General features: G+C 53.2%; 1 protein-coding gene across 4 annotated transcripts in view; it reads right to left on the bottom strand.

The window, feature by feature from the left end:
* MAP6 (microtubule associated protein 6) overlaps nucleotides 1-15,594 on the bottom strand; it is an 81,631-nt gene that overhangs the window by 31,415 nt on the left and 34,622 nt on the right. For all 4 annotated transcript variants that reach the window (XM_066588292.1, XM_066588293.1, XM_066588294.1 and 1 more), the window contains exon 2: nucleotides 11,737-11,950. In XM_066588292.1, coding sequence (XP_066444389.1) covers nucleotides 11,737-11,950 — 214 coding nt within the window. The remainder of the gene's footprint in view (nucleotides 1-11,736; nucleotides 11,951-15,594) is intronic.

Here is a 15,594-nt window from a genome sequence, read left to right as displayed (position 1 = left end):
GGCGCAGCGTCCGGCACTAGGTCCCGTGCTGCCAGGGGGGCGGGGCCTAATACCGGGCTGTCGGCGGTGAACCGAGCTACAGCGTGGGGCCGCTCTGCAGGAGAGCCGGTGGTAGCAGAGCAGCCCACAGTAACTTCCAGGGACAAGCTGAAGTGCGGCCCGTGAGAGCCAGGCCGAGCAGCAGGCAGGCGGCTGCGAATCCGGAGGTGCGTATGCAGCCAGAGGAGGACCCCGGTCGTCAGTTCGGACCACATTCGGACGAGGAATCGGATCCGCTGGAGGGAGGATCGGCGGCTGGTGGGACTACAGCCCCTACGCAGCCAGGTGAGCAAACACACGGGGACACTACATTACATGCAGTTAGCCGCGTTGCGCACGCGGGAGATAGTTTTGGGGGGTGGACAGGGGATGGGGGGGCGATGGCAGGCACACATGGCGCAGCGAGTGATTTTGGGTTATTTCTGGGTGGATTATGGGAGTTGTGGCGCAAGCAAGACGCAAGAGCAGGGCCGTCGCCAGTAGCTGCTTGGACGCTACCGTCCAACGCGTCGATCGCCGACGAGAGCGCTAGGGGTGGTAGCACGGCGGGGGCGTCTGTAGGGCAGCAGGTAGCGCCCGTTACGGTAGGGGTCCAGACGGAGAAAGATGGGGAAGGGATTCGCTTGGATGACAGAGCGAAGGGGGAAGTTTATGTGTGTTTCGAGGGCCCCCTAGGTGCACACTTAAAGAAGGAGGTTAGAGAAAAGATTTGGCGCGACGAATACGTCGAGATCTTTTCCCTTCTCCCTTTGGAAAAATTCAATTTAGATAAAGGGAAAAGGACAGAATATAAGAAGGAAGAGGAGGAGAAACGTCGGTGGAAACTGATTCCACAGACGTTCTCCAACTGGATGCAAGCCTTCGCTATTCTGGCCAGCGTTATAGGTGAAAAGGCGCCGGAGAACTGCTCCGGCCTTTTTTGCTATCTCGATGCGATAGGTGAGGCGTACAGGGTGTACGGGGGCCAAACGTGGCTTAGGTACGACGAGCAATTTCGTCAGCGGAAAGCGATCCGACCGTCTATTCGGTGGGATCAGAAAGATATTGGCCTATGGTTGCGGGTAATGGCCCCAGTTAGGTTTGGCCAGCCCTTTCAGGGGGGGGCCGGGACTAGCAGCTCGGCCAGTGGTTCCCAAGGGGGGGGGCAGGGAGGTCAGTCAGGGAGTCATAGGCTCGGATTGTGTTGGCAGTTTAACGACGGCCAATGCAAATTCGGGAACTCTTGCAGGTTCAAGCACGTCTGCTCCGTGTGTAACGGCACGTCACATGGAGCAGCAAAGTGCTTTAAAAAAGGAAAAGGAAAGGGTTTCGGGGCACCTGGAAAAAGGGATGACACCAGTGAAACTGGCAAAGATGGTGCCGTTTCTAAATAGGTACCCCGACCGAGATAAGGCTAGTTTACTGTTTGAGGGTTTTAGGGACGGTTTTAGGATTCCCGCCCCAGTTCATAGGGTTCCGGTCACAACCAAGAATTTGCCGTCAGCGATTCGGCAATCGGCTGTGGTGACCGAAAAATTGTTTAAGGAGGTTCAGTTAGGCCGCATGGCGGGACCGTTCCGTTCCCCGCCCGTGGCGGACCTGGTGGTCTCACCGCTGGGGGTTGTTCCTAAGAAGGAACCTAACAAGTTTCGACTCATACACCATCTGTCATACCCAAAGGGGGCGTCAGTAAATGACGGTATAGACCCGGAAATTTGTTCTGTGGTGTATACTTCATTTGACGCCTCAATAAAATGGGTCCGCAGGTATGGGCAGGGAGCGAAGCTGGCAAAGGTGGATATCGAGTCTGCGTTTAGGTTGCTCCCAGTTGCTCCCGAGAGCATTCGTTTGTTAGGGTGTTTTTGGGAGGGAAGTTATTTTGCGGATAGGTGCCTACCCATGGGCTGTTCCATTTCTTGCGCTTATTTTGAAGCGTTCAGTTCCTTTTTAGAATGGGTAGTTAGGGATTGCACGGGGATTAGGTCTGTGATCCATTATTTGGATGACTTCCTATGCATAGGGCCAGCAGGTTCGCCTATTTGTGCAACTTTGCTGGGGTCACTTCAATGGGTTTCCGGTCAATTCGGGGTGCCTTTGGCGCCTGGGAAGACAGAGGGGCCCACTACATGTTTAAAGTTCCTGGGCATTACCATTGACACGGTTGCAATGGAATGCAGATTGCCCGAGGAGAAGTTGACAGAGTTAAAGGCGGAGGTAAAGAGAGCAAGGGTTGTCACCAAGGTCACTTTGAGGGAGCTCCAATCGTTATTGGGCAAGCTTAATTTCGCTTGCCGAATAATGCCGATGGGGCGAATTTTCAGCAGAAGGCTAGCGTCAGCAACGGCGGGGGTTCGGTTACCCCACCATTTTATTCGGCTAGGTAAGGAACTCAAGAAAGATTTAGCAGTATGGGCGGCGTTTCTAGAGAACTACAACGGTCGGTCAGTAATGATGGAGGAAATGGTAAACAATTTTGATTGGGAATTGTTTACTGACGCCGCAGGGAGTTCGGGTTTTGGGATTTACTTCCAGGGCCAGTGGTGCGCGGCCGGATGGCCGAGCGATTGGTTCTCGTCAGGGTTGGTAAGGAACTTGGTGCTACTCGAGCTCTTCCCCATTATAGTGGCGGTGGAGATATGGGGCGAGCAATTTAGGAACAAGAGGGTACGCTTTCACTGCGACAACCTGGGGGTCGTGCAGGCGATAAATAAATTGTCTGCATCGTCCCCTCCAGTGGTGGCCTTACTGCGCCACCTGGTGCTGAAAGCGTTATCACTTAACGCTTGGATAGGTGCGGTACATGTGCCGGGGGTGAGCAATTCACTAGCGGATGCTCTTTCTCGTTGCCAGTGGGAGCGATTCCGACGTTTGGCCCCGGCAGCAGAGAAGGAAGGGGTGTCTTGCCCGAGACACATCTGGAGCGTGGTCAGCGAGCAGTGAGGCACTTGATAGGTACCTCACTGGCTCGGAGTACGTGGACGTCTTATAGGGCAGCCTGGTCGGAATGGGAGGAGTGGCTGCAGCAGTGGGGAATCGTGCGTTCAGACGAGGACAGGGTAGGGGCGTTGTTAGGATGGTTGGGGAAAAGTTCTGAGACAGGGTTGTCAGTCGCCAGAGTTAACAAATTTATGGGAGGAGTGGCGTTTGGCGCTAAGTTGCGGGGTTTGACTGATGTTACAAAGAATTTTGTAGTCAGACAGGCACTAAAGGGGTTTAGAAGGGGGCGGGGGGGGTCAGATATGCGTCGGCCAATCTCGTTCGACTTGTTGAAGAGATTGGGGGGCGCATTGGGGGAGATATGCGGGGAAGGGTTTGAATACTCGCTTTTTAAGTTGGCTTTTTCATTAGCTTTCTTTGGGGCTCTTCGGCTGGGGGAACTGGTTTCCCCCAGCAAAAAGAAAGGGGGGGGTTTACAAAGCGAGGATACCAAGGTTATAAAAGGGCGGTTGGAATTAGTCATCCGTCGTTCTAAGATGGATCAGGAGGGTAGAGGTCGGAGAGTGTCGCTAGGACAAGTGCGGGGAGAGTCCATGTGCCCAGTTAAATGTTGGGAGGACTATAGTTTGTTAGCAGGAGTCAGGGTGGGGCCTCTTCTGCAGCACCGAGATGGTCGTTTTTTGTCAAGGTTCCAGTTCGAGGCGGTGTTAAGAAGAGCGATAGATACGCTGGGGTTAGACAGCTCTAATTTCGGGACACATTCTTTTAGAATAGGCGCGGCAACGGAGGCAGCAGAGAGGGGACTGGATAGTCAGGCGGTGATGGGCATCGGTCGGTGGAAGTCGGGACGGTTTAAACGTTATATCAGGCCGCACTTGCTTTAAGCGGGGGGGGGGGTACGTTTTGCGGCGGGGTTAATTACGACTAGTTGTTTTTTCTTTTGTTACAGATCATCGAGCCGCGTTGGTGTGGATAATGGGCCACTCTTTTGTGTATTGGGGGGGGGAGAGGGCTAAGATCAGGCCTAACGGTAGACAGTTAAGGCTGAGTAGAGAGACGGCGGTAATTCGATGGATCGGAGTGCGGGGCATGGCCTGGTTCCGGGTGTTACAGGACGTTCAGCGCTTAGTCTCCCTAGACAGGCCGCCTAACATCCTCGTACTGCACGTCGGGGGCAACGATTTGGGGCAGAGACCCTTTAGGGACCTAGGTAGGGACATCCGGTACGATATGCTTCGTATGATGCAGATGTACCGGGGCTTGATCGTGGTCTGGTCAGAGATGGTCCCTCGCAAGGTGTGGCGCAACGCGCGCTCAGTGCGGGGGATAGACAAGGCCAGGATCAAGGTTAACCGGGAGGTTTCACGCTTCGTTGCGCGTAATGGAGGAGTGGCCGTTCGGCACATAGATCTTGAGAAGGGAGTAGGAAACTATTGGAGGAGCGATGGCGTGCATCTCAACGAGATTGGGACGGATCTGTGGTTAGAGGGGGTTCAGGAGGGAATAGAACGCGCGTTAGTTCTGTGGGGTGCTGCGCAGGCATGAGGTGGTCATGCCATGCTGGCGGTGGCGTTCGGAAGGGGGGGGGGGGGGAGTTCTTGGAGCCAGCTGATGTGCGGGGCGGGGGGGGGGGGGGAACGGGGGCTGATGGCTACCTCCCCCCCCCCTCCCCCTTTTTGGTATAGTGTGTGTGGTCAGCCTGTCGCCTCCCGGCTCTGTCAGGCCGTAGTCCCTGCAGAGAAACGTGGCTAGCCGAGGAACGGCTCGCGCCTCTCTGAGTCGGGAGGAGGAGGGCGACTAGGGGCAACCGGTTGTGTGTTGCCTCCCGAGTCGGCTGTCTTGCGACGGGAGGGTTTTAGCGGGAAGGATTTCAGTCTCCCGAGTCGGATAGAGGGAGAGAGCGGCGGGAGGCAGGACGGAAATCCTTTTCCCTGTTGGGGAGGCGACAGAGGGGGTTGGAGGCTCCGGGGACTTCCCCCTTTTCAGTGGGTTGTTTTATTTGATGTTTTTATCAATTGTTAATAAGAATTTTAATAAATGGCCGCTGTGGCCAAAAATTTATCCAAGCTAGAAGTTGCAGCGTTTTAATTGAAGAAAGGGGGAGGTTTGGGTTAGGTCACAGAGGTCACATCCGATATACCCGCGTCAAGAGGCGCCGGAATAGTAGCCCCCGGGGATATATATGGAGGCAGCCCATGACAGGGTTAACGGGGAGGCCAGGGTTAATGGAAGGGTGAAGAGGGGGGGGGGGTGTAGTAGAGGGGGAAGTTAGAGAGAAAGTGCGGGAACAGCAGGGGGAGGAGCATCCCTAGGCGGCAACGGAGGAAGAAGAAGCAGAAGGAGAAGACGGAGGCCACGAGGAAGTCCCACCCACCCGCCCTTACTTTAGCATATAGGGGGCAGTTTAGTTAGTAGAAAGGGTCGTAGAGGTATCGTAACATTGTCATAGCGGCGTTCGGAAGGGGGGGGGGGGGGGAGTTCTTGGAGCCAGCTGATGTGCGGGGCGGGGGGGGGGGGAACGGGGGCTGATGGCTACCTCCCCCCCCCCCTCCCCCTTTTTGGTATAGTGTGTGTGGTCAGCCTGTCGCCTCCCGGCTCTGTCAGGCCGTAGTCCCTGCAGAGAAACGTGGCTAGCCGAGGAACGGCTCGCGCCTCTCTGAGTCGGGAGGAGGAGGGCGACTAGGGGCAACCGGTTGTGTGTTGCCTCCCGAGTCGGCTGTCTTGCGACGGGAGGGTTTTAGCGGGAAGGATTTCAGTCTCCCGAGTCGGATAGAGGGAGAGAGCGGCGGGAGGCAGGACGGAAATCCTTTTCCCTGTTGGGGAGGCGACAGAGGGGGTTGGAGGCTCCGGGGACTTCCCCCTTTTCAGTGGGTTGTTTTATTTGATGTTTTTATCAATTGTTAATAAGAATTTTAATAAATGGCCGCTGTGGCCAAAAATTTATCCAAGCTAGAAGTTGCAGCGTTTTAATTGAAGAAAGGGGGAGGTTTGGGTTAGGTCACAGAGGTCACATCCGATATACCCGCGTCATGCTCAGTTTGCTGCGTAATGCTGGAGGCTATAAGAGAGCTTTTACACGGGATGGAATGTTCCACAACCGCGATGCGAATTACGCGCCACAATTCGGCATTTCCACATCACAGGTTTGGTGAGGATTTCAGGGACGGCGCGCGCTGCGTATTTACGCGACCGAAAATTGCATTTGCCTGGGAAGGGGTGGTTGTGCGCGCAGACACACTGCGTTCTTGCGCACGCAAAAAGCAACACAGAAAGGCCCGTTGACTCGCTGCGCAGCGAGGGCTTAAACGGACGGGCGGGTTTTTGGATGTGAAAATCATGGCCGCAAAACGCGACAAAACGAAACCTTTGATTTCAGTGGTTTGGTCCTCATGAGCGTGATTTTTGCGCGGAGGCGTGATCCTTGCCCTTTCTTTCTCGCGGGTGGTTTTTATGTGTGCGATAAAAGATGAGGCTGAAGAACCGACCTTCTTTTTTTTTACGCGCGCAATAGCGCAAAGTGTGCACGGTGAATAGCAAGAGACTTTTGACTGGTCCATTCGCAAATACGCTCCGTAGCAGCCAGCGTATCTTGCGCTAGTGTGAAGACATCCTGAATACGTTAGTTTCCCGTGTACCAAGGTGTATTGGCGCCGGCTCATTCACTTCGAACATCGCATGAAAATATGCGCAAATGTGAGCGCAGCCGTAGGAATCAATGGGTTGTATTGACTGCATATCACTTGAGCAAAGATTCTGCGCGCTCTACGCGGTGCGAGTGCGCCCATGTGAACGAGCCCTAACACGGCTGCAGGCGGCTTCTCACTATCCTGATATGGCAGATAACAGAGGATAAAGGACTGCACCTACCTATAAGAATGCGGAGCAGATATTTCCTGCCACCATTAAACATATAATAACAGTGGCGCGGCCGCTCCCGCTGACAGGCCGCACTTACCCAGTTCCCATGTAATTACACCCTCCTGCGGGGATGGGGGGGGGTCGGCTCCTCAGTGTCTGATGTGTAGTTTATATACAGATGTAGCAGAGCTGAGTTGGTTATTTAAAGGACCATTCTGGACACAACGTATACATTGTGTTATGGGTGCAGAACCCCAAGTCCTCGTATCGCGCTCCACCTCCTCTATCTGTTCAGTGTCCCTTTATGTATGCATTCGCACGGGCGAGAAAATCATGCAAGTTTTGCGCATTTAAAGGCGCACAAAAATCCATCCCCTTATCCGCAGAAGGTGCGTCTACATTGTTAATGTTTCTCTCACAGCGTGTGCTACTTCCGTGCGAGTCTCACATGAAATACAGACATGTAGATGTGTGGTGTCCCTTCCACACATCGCTCAGCTTACAGATGGGGGGTCCGTGTGCGGGGCGATGCGAGCCACGTCCGAGAATGTCACCCATGTGAATGCACCCTCAGGCCACCTTCACACGTGGCGACATCACAGCAGACATTCCAGAATGGAATACTAAGGTGACCAGATGGGTATTATTGTATCTTGTCACCACTGGAAGAGCACTCTTGAAATGTAGTAATGGCCCCAGCTTCTGATTGGCTGGGGGGGTGTTTAATCCCCCAAGTGCCAGATCTGTTGGTTGACGACAGCAGCTAGAGTGGGAGCGCCAGTGGCAGCAGGAGAGCCACAGGCAGCGGTGGCAGGAGAGCCACAGGGAGGGAGTGTTGTCACACGCCAGGGGTTGACTGCGGCAAGACTGTGAGCAGCGGTGGCAGGTGACCAAGAGGCAGCAGGAGAGCCACAGGCAGTTGCGGCAGGAGAGCCACATGCAGCGGTGGTGGTAGAGGCACACTGCAGCGTGGAACAGTGAGTGAGCAGGGTACCCAGCTCTCAGCGGCATACAGCCGGCGGCCGGGACAGAGCAGAGAGCCGGCACTGCCTCACTGCAGGGGGATTCCTTCCTTATTGCTGGGGCTGGTATAGAGGGTCATTATTACTACTGGGGCCAATATAGGGGACACTACTATGTTTCCCCGATAATAAGCCCTAGCCTGTTTTTTTATTGGGAGGGGCTTGAAATATAAGCCCTCCCCTGAAAATAAGCCATAGCTACACTACATTTAAAAAACAACAATACCCACCTATTAGACTGCTTTTGGGTCCCTCGCGCTGGGCTGTGGCGCTGCTGCAGGCTTCTGTCTGCTGCAGTATGCCGACAGAGCAGTTCTTCCTGCTAGCGGGGCTCATTCAATGAATGGCTGTGAGTGGTTAATCGCGCGCCGGTTCTCATTGGCTGATGTAGCACTCGCTTAACCAATTACCAGGAAGAACTGCTTTGTCGACGTGCAGGAGGACGCGGAAGCCTGCAGCAGCGCCGCAGCCCAGCGCGAGGAACCGAACGCCGGCTGCTAGGTGAGTATTATAAGACAGCTGATGTCATACTATGCGGCGCTCCTCCTCACCTCCTCCGAAGGCTTCCTGCTGTCAGCGCTCCCCGACTCTGGGTCCCAGCAGCCCGGTCAGGTGTGGTGCCACTAGTCAGATGATGCTAGTCAGGTGAGGCCACTACATGCCGGGGAGCGCTGATAGCGGGAAGCCTGCGGAGGAGGTTGGGGAGCGCCGCATAATATGACATCAGCTGCGGAGGAGGTTGGGGGAGCGCCGCATAGTATGACATCAGCTGCGGAGACACGGCTGACTTCCAGTCGAAATTCGCAACCAACAGATTTTGACTTGTTTTTGGATGCAGAAACGCCGCGGTATTCGCTTCCTGTCATTTTTGAACCAACACTGTACTTTTTATAACAACAGAGGTAAAATCATACCTTGGGATAAGCCACGCCCCTGACCACACCTCTGTGTCCCATCCCTGACCACACCCCTCTGCCCCACTCCTGGCCACACTCCTCTGTCCTACCCCTGACCACACCCCTGTGTCCCGTCTTTGGCCACACCCCTCTGTCCCACCCTGGTCACACCCCTCTGTCCCACCCCTGGCCACACCCCTCTGCCCCGCCTCTGAACACAGCCCTCTGCCTCACTCCTGGTCACACTCCTCTGCCCTACCCCTGACCACACCCCTCTGTCCTACCCCCTGACCACACCCATCTGCCCCACCTCTGAACACACCCCTCTGCCACGCTCCTGACCACACCCCCTCTTCCCCACCCCTGACCACGCCCTCTGCCCCACCCCTGACCACACCCCTCTGCCCCACTCTTGACCACACCCACTGCTCCCCCCCCTGACCACACCCCTCTGCCCCACTCTTGACAACACCGCTCTGCCCCACCCCTGACCACACCCTCTGCCCCACCCTGACCACATCCACCTGCCCCACTCTTGACCACACCCTCTGCCCCACCCCTGACCACACCCCTCTGCCCCACCCCTGACCACACCCCTCTGCCCCACCCCTGACTACACCCCTCTGCCCCACCCCTGACTACACCCCTCTGTCCCGCTTTGACTCTGGGAATATCTGGTCACCTTAGAAATACAGTAATAGCGCTGGAAATCCTCCTCTATATAAGCCCCCCGATCTGTCCGTGCCGCCCCCACATCACAGTACTGGGCCGATCTGTGCGACATTATGTACTGCGGGGGCTGCCCATGGATCGCTGCGTTACTGAAGGGATGGGAGAGGTTTGTGCCCTGAGGCCGGCTGCACACGGGCGCCCGCAGCGGAATCTGACCCCGTGCCCGGCCGGCATCCACGTGTACCTGCATTTTCCTCCTCCTACCTGTACTGCGGACGCTCCGCGCGGCTCGCCGCCAGACGGGCAGCGCAGATGACATCACAGATACACAAAGCTGGCAGGAGAATAGAAGACGGTTTCATCGGGTCTGTTTGATGATTTTTCTCTCGCAGCGCTGTGTCCGTGCCCTGTGCGACGCGAGTCGCACCCGAGAATGTCGCACTCTCGCTTGCCAGTGTGAATCTGCCCTTAGTCGGCACTATTACATATGACAGAGTCAGCACTGCTACATCAGTAAACTCAGCACTGCTACATCAGTAAACTCAGCACTGCTAGACGTGACAAACTCCACCCTGCTACATCTGACAAACCAGTCACCTCTACGGCGATACACTCAGCACTGCTACATGTGACAAACCCAGCTCTACTATATCTGATAAAGACCGACATTTAACAAACTCCATACTGCTACACCTGACAAGCTCAGCACTATTACACCTCAATGAGCCTCCACTGAGCGCCCCCCGCTGGACACGGAGTACGGGGGGTTCAGCTGGTCCAGCTAAGTGGGCATTAAAAGCTGGAAACTTCAAACCTGCCAGTCTGAGCAGCCGTCACCAAGGGAGGGAATGGGCACCAAAGCTGCAGTGAGGACCTATAGATGGAGCAGAGCTGAGTTTGTCATTTGGCACAGCAGGTGTATACAGAGAGCATACATCATTTATTATACTCCTTGTAAGCCGGAGTGTTTGTAAAGTTACTTCACTTCAGTTTCAGAGTCATTGGAGTAGAAACAAGCGGGTTGCACAAGTCTTCACGCCCTTCCTGGCGGCTCGGGGCGCAAACAGGGGAGAACTCTCAGCAAAACAAAGAAGCCGATCCCCGCTTTATAAATGTATTCTGCCATGTTGGATCCTTGCAGCCGTTCTGATACGATCTGGGCTCGTGACTACCAGTCAGATGGGATGAGTATTGGGGCGGCTTCACACCAGCGGATTCCAAAATACACTCACTCCTGCGCAACTTTTTTGAACAGTGAGCGATCGTGGTTCGCTGCATGCATACGCAGAGTATGGCGCAGGCGCTGCTAGTTTATATAGACGGGGGGATCACCCCGCCCTCATTTAAATGGCTACTAGGCCAAACGAGGTGCCGGCATTTAATGCATATGTGCGCATTTGTGCATCTCCTATCACCCTCTATAGGCCTCTTTGGTGCGCAAATGTGCACAACATAGAGCAGGATCTATATCTTTGCGCCTGCGAGAACGGCATGCGCATGAAATAAACGCGGCTTCCTTGCGTTTTCTTTTCATGCGGGTGAAAAACTCAATGATACACGCGAAAAAAAAACCACAATATGCAGCGAATACGCAGTTTCGGTCTGTGTACATGCTGCGCATTTCATGGACCGAAACTGACTACGCCCGTGTGAATGAGCCCTCGGACCTCATGGCCATATTATGGTTCCATTGTCTATAGAGGGTAATAGTGCTGCCATAGAGGTGTGCAGGGCCTTTACTGTACCGCCATATTGCTTGAACTCTACATGTATCCTATTGCCACCTGTAGGGAGGTATAAAGAAGAGTTGCTTCTAGGGGAGAACATCTATTATATATGGCACTTGGCTGCTCTGTAGACTTGGCATAGCACTATTATTAGAATGCAATACTTTGTATATATTTGGTGTCATCAGGGCACTGTATGGCGGTATCATTTAAACACTCTTTGGCGGTATTTATGTTGTTGGGCGCTGCTACTTAAGCGCTGTGCAACACATTATTTTCGCAGCATATGGAGGTGACAGCACTGTGTAGCATTATTATTGAGGCAATGATATGGCGGTATTATTTAGGCTCCATACTGTATGGCGCTTATATGACAGTACAATATATGGAGGTTGAAGCTTCAAAAGCAACCATCCAACTGAAGACCGACCCTGGCTGTGAACATCAGTATTACCTGCATGGTATATACTTCCCGATCCTGACCGTACAGTGCACAGTTTGGCGCTAGTTCTACTGGTAGCTCCCCAGCTTTGAAGTCATTGATGTGACCATAGGCGGACGACGTTTGGGCAGAAGATAAAGCCTGTATATAAGGAGATGTCTCACCTTGGAGGACTCTTTGTGGGGTTCACTGTAGAGGCTGCGTATCCTCCGGCGCTCGGTCAGTTTGTTGTCGGCGGCTGATGGTTGGTTGCATTCGCCCTTGAACGTGGCCTTGTAGCTGGTTTCATGCACCACTTTCTCCTCCGGGGGTCGATACTGAGGCCTGGCCTTTATGGGTTTCACAGGCTTCACATCAGTCCAAGCTCGGAACTCGTTCCTGGAAGCAGAGGACAAAACCGCCATTAATATTCATCCTTGTCGGCCACAGGGACATCAGGGGGATTACGGGAAACAATGGGCCTCATTTATCGAAAATGACTAAAAGAAAAGCGGTCTTTGTTGCCCACAGCAACCAATCACAGAGCAGATTTAATTTCTGCAACTGCTCTGAAACTGAGCTGTGATTGGTTCCAAAGGGCAACAAAGAGCGTTCTTCCTTCAGAGTTTTATAAGTCTGCGCCAAAATATAAGCTCCGCCCATTTATATAGGTCACGCCTCCAACCTACAGCATTTCAATCACAAATAGTGCACATGACCCTTTAAGTACAGACTCCTCAGATAAAGAGAAACTCCAGACTAGACCCCCTAGATAAACAGAAATCCCAAACCAGACCCCCTAAACTGGAACAGGGCCCAGAGCAGAATGGAGGGAAACTAGCTCAGAGGATCTGGTTTTGGGTCTGCATTTGTTTAGGGGATCTAGCCTGGGGTCTGTATTAGTTAGGGGGTCTGCTCTGGGTGCTATGTACATTCTTATTCTAAAACACCCCGCCCCCAGAAGAAGTTGTCGTGTTGCTGCAGACCCCGTCCTGCGGCTCCATCTCAGGCAGATCTGTAAACGATGAGAGTTGTGGTGATTAGATGGATGGTCTTATTACTGGAGTCCCTAGAAGTGGTCCCCCCCCCCCCCCCCCCCTGGCCTATAAGAGGCTCTCGGAGGCCCCTTGTGTGTAGTGACCTCTTCTTCCGCTGGTGTAGAGCTTGTTGGCCACTAGATGCCTCTATGACGCAGAGAAGAGATTTCACCCCGTTACCAGAGGGGGGCGTATTATTGGGGTGTGAGGAGCTGGATGGTCGTATCCATGAATTGTGCCCCACTGGCCGTTTTGTCCAGACTGTTAGGAGGTGTTGGGACCAGTGGATGGGGGCACACAAGGTGACCGGGCTCAGGGCGCCCTCTACAGACCACCAGTAGAGAGGAGCGTCTGACCAGACTGTTAGGGGGTGTTGGGACCAGTGGATGGGGGCACACAAGGTGACCGGGCTCAGGACGCCCCCTACAGACCACCAGTAGAGAGGAGAGTCTGACCAGACTGTTGGGAGTGCTGGGACCAGTGGATGGGGCACACAAGGCAACTGGGCTCAGGACGACTCCGACAGACCACCAGTAGAGAGGAGCATCTGACCAGACTGTTAGGAGGTGTTGGGACCAGTGGATGGGGGCACACAAGGTGACTGGGCTCAGGACGCCCCCTACAGACCACCAGTAGAGAGGAGCATCTGACCAGACTGTTAGGAGGTGTTGGGACCAGTGGATGGGGGCACACAAGGTGACTGGGCTCAGGACGCCCCCTACAGACCACCAGTAGAGAGGAGCGTCTGACCAGACTGTAAGGGGGTGTTGGGACCAGTGGATGGGGGCACACAAGGCAACTGGGCTCAGGACGACTCCGACAGACCACCAGTAGAGAGGAGCATCTGACCAGACTGTTAGGAGGTGTTGGGACCAGTGGATGGGGGCACACAAGGTGACTGGGCTCAGGACGCCCCCTACAGACCACCAGTAGACAGAAGCATCTGACCAGACTGTTAGGGGGTGTTGGGAGCGGTGGTTGTGTGAGGGCACTTACAATGAGTACATATATATACTCCTTCTAGGGGAGGGATGATAATGGACATATAACGTCTGTCAGGCTATATCCGCTCCTGGGAAAGCCCGGTGACAACCAGAAGATGCACTGATACAATCAGCTGGACTCATGAGTGGCAGATTGCGCAGACAATTATTGGGGGGGGGGGGGGGGGGGTAACGTTGCATAACCGGGTGGAATTACTTTGCAAGAATCTGGCAAGGCTGAATGTCATGGAAGAACGGAAGTAAGGAGGGTTTTGTGTTTTAGTTAATAGAGGGACGTCCCCAGTCAGAACTCTCATTGCTTAGCCGGGGCAGAGAGTGCCAACAAAGCTGTCTGTCTGGCCGGATTTCTCACCACATCATGTATTACATAGATATCCATCGAGTTCCATATGTAATACTTAAAGAGTAAATGCACTTTTTTAATGTACAGACTTGGTGATTCTAAGGATTTGCAATAGGTTTTATCAGCTGATTCTGTACATTTTTCGTACAAAGCCCGTCTTTGGCCGCAAAGCTAAGACGGGGCTGAGAAAATGCATCTTCACCTCCCTACATAGCAGAAGGCGCTCCAGCTGTGCTTGCACTGTTCTCTTTAGTGCAGACGCAGTTGTTTCTATAGAACAGTTTAATCATAAATGTTTGTTTTAGATTTGATCACTTTTTAAACTCTACTTGATCCCCCAGTGTTACTCCCATCAAATATCGGCAGCTCAGTCCCCGGCGCTGTGTAAGGAGAAGCTGTTCTGTGCTGCAGACGGCTTCTCCTCTTCACAACACCCAGCCCTGCCGAATCCTGCCAGGATTTCAGTGCATTGGTTATATGTCACAGTGAGCCCCTGACAGTGCATTGGGTACTGCAGGGAGCGGGCACTGTGAGGAGGAGAAACCACCTGCAACACAGATCAGCTTCTCCTTCATAGTGTCTGGGGCAGAGCTGCTGAGACAGTGCACAATTAATACTCTATTATATAGAAACAGCTGTGCATGCACTAAAGAGAACAGTGCAGGCACAGCTTCTCACATCCCAATAATGCGCCCCCCTCTGGTAACGGGGTGACATCTCTTCTCTGCGTCTTAGAAGCGTCTAGTGGTCAACAAGCTCTACAAGCGGAAGAAGAGGTCACTGCACACAAGGAGCCTCCGAGAGCCTCTTATAGGCCAGGGGGAACCACTTTTAGGGCCTCCGGTGACAAGACCGTCCATATAACCACCACAACTCTCATCATTACAGATCTGTCTGAGATGGAACGGCAGGACGAGTCTTACAGGAAAACAACAACTTCTTCTGGGGGCAGGTTGTTTTTACAAAGTGCGCATTTACAGGGGGTTTCCTTTAGGATCTTTTTTAACCCGTTTCCACATTGCACCCCTTGTTTGCCGTCTACATTTAGTAAAGGCCTATGAATGCCTGTTTAATATGAAGCCTTTGTGGGAACACGCATCCAGCCCATCGTGACTTCACTAGAATGGAGACTTATGTTCTCACAGAGAAGAAGCCTTGGGATTAATAATTTACACAGTGCTAATCTTGACATTAATCCATCCTTACGATTAGCGCCGTGGGCCAGCTTTCAGCAGATTACACGCAGTTCCATGAATAATTCCACACTTCTGTTCCCGGATTTATGATAATCACAGGAGATCCCCCCATTATGCTTCACTTTCCTCATTGTTAGTAGTCTTTAAGGAACTCTCAACCATTTAACCCCGTATGGTTTTTAGTTCAATCTTCTGCACTTCAGAGTTTCATTTTCCTGATACAATTCAGAGATGTAAGAGATACATAATAACATTCCATCTGCCTGCAGCCACCACTAGGGGGAGCTCAGGAGCTTGCTCCAGTTAATGAATGTGGCTTTAACTACGCAGGGAAATGATCAATTTCTACCAGTTTTGTGGCGTTAAAAAGCGGCAAATAGTGGCGTATGACATTTTTGCACAAAACCTGGTGACTTTTCGTCTAACTCTTCTCTCTCCACTTTTGAAAAGCTGTGAACAAAGT

The sequence above is a fragment of the Eleutherodactylus coqui genome, chromosome 1 (assembly GCF_035609145.1).
Source record: "Eleutherodactylus coqui strain aEleCoq1 chromosome 1, aEleCoq1.hap1, whole genome shotgun sequence".
NCBI classification, from domain to species: Eukaryota; Metazoa; Chordata; class Amphibia; order Anura; family Eleutherodactylidae; genus Eleutherodactylus; species Eleutherodactylus coqui.
The sequence above is the reverse complement of the archived record's forward strand: the minus strand, read 5'-3'. Positions and strand labels throughout refer to the sequence as shown.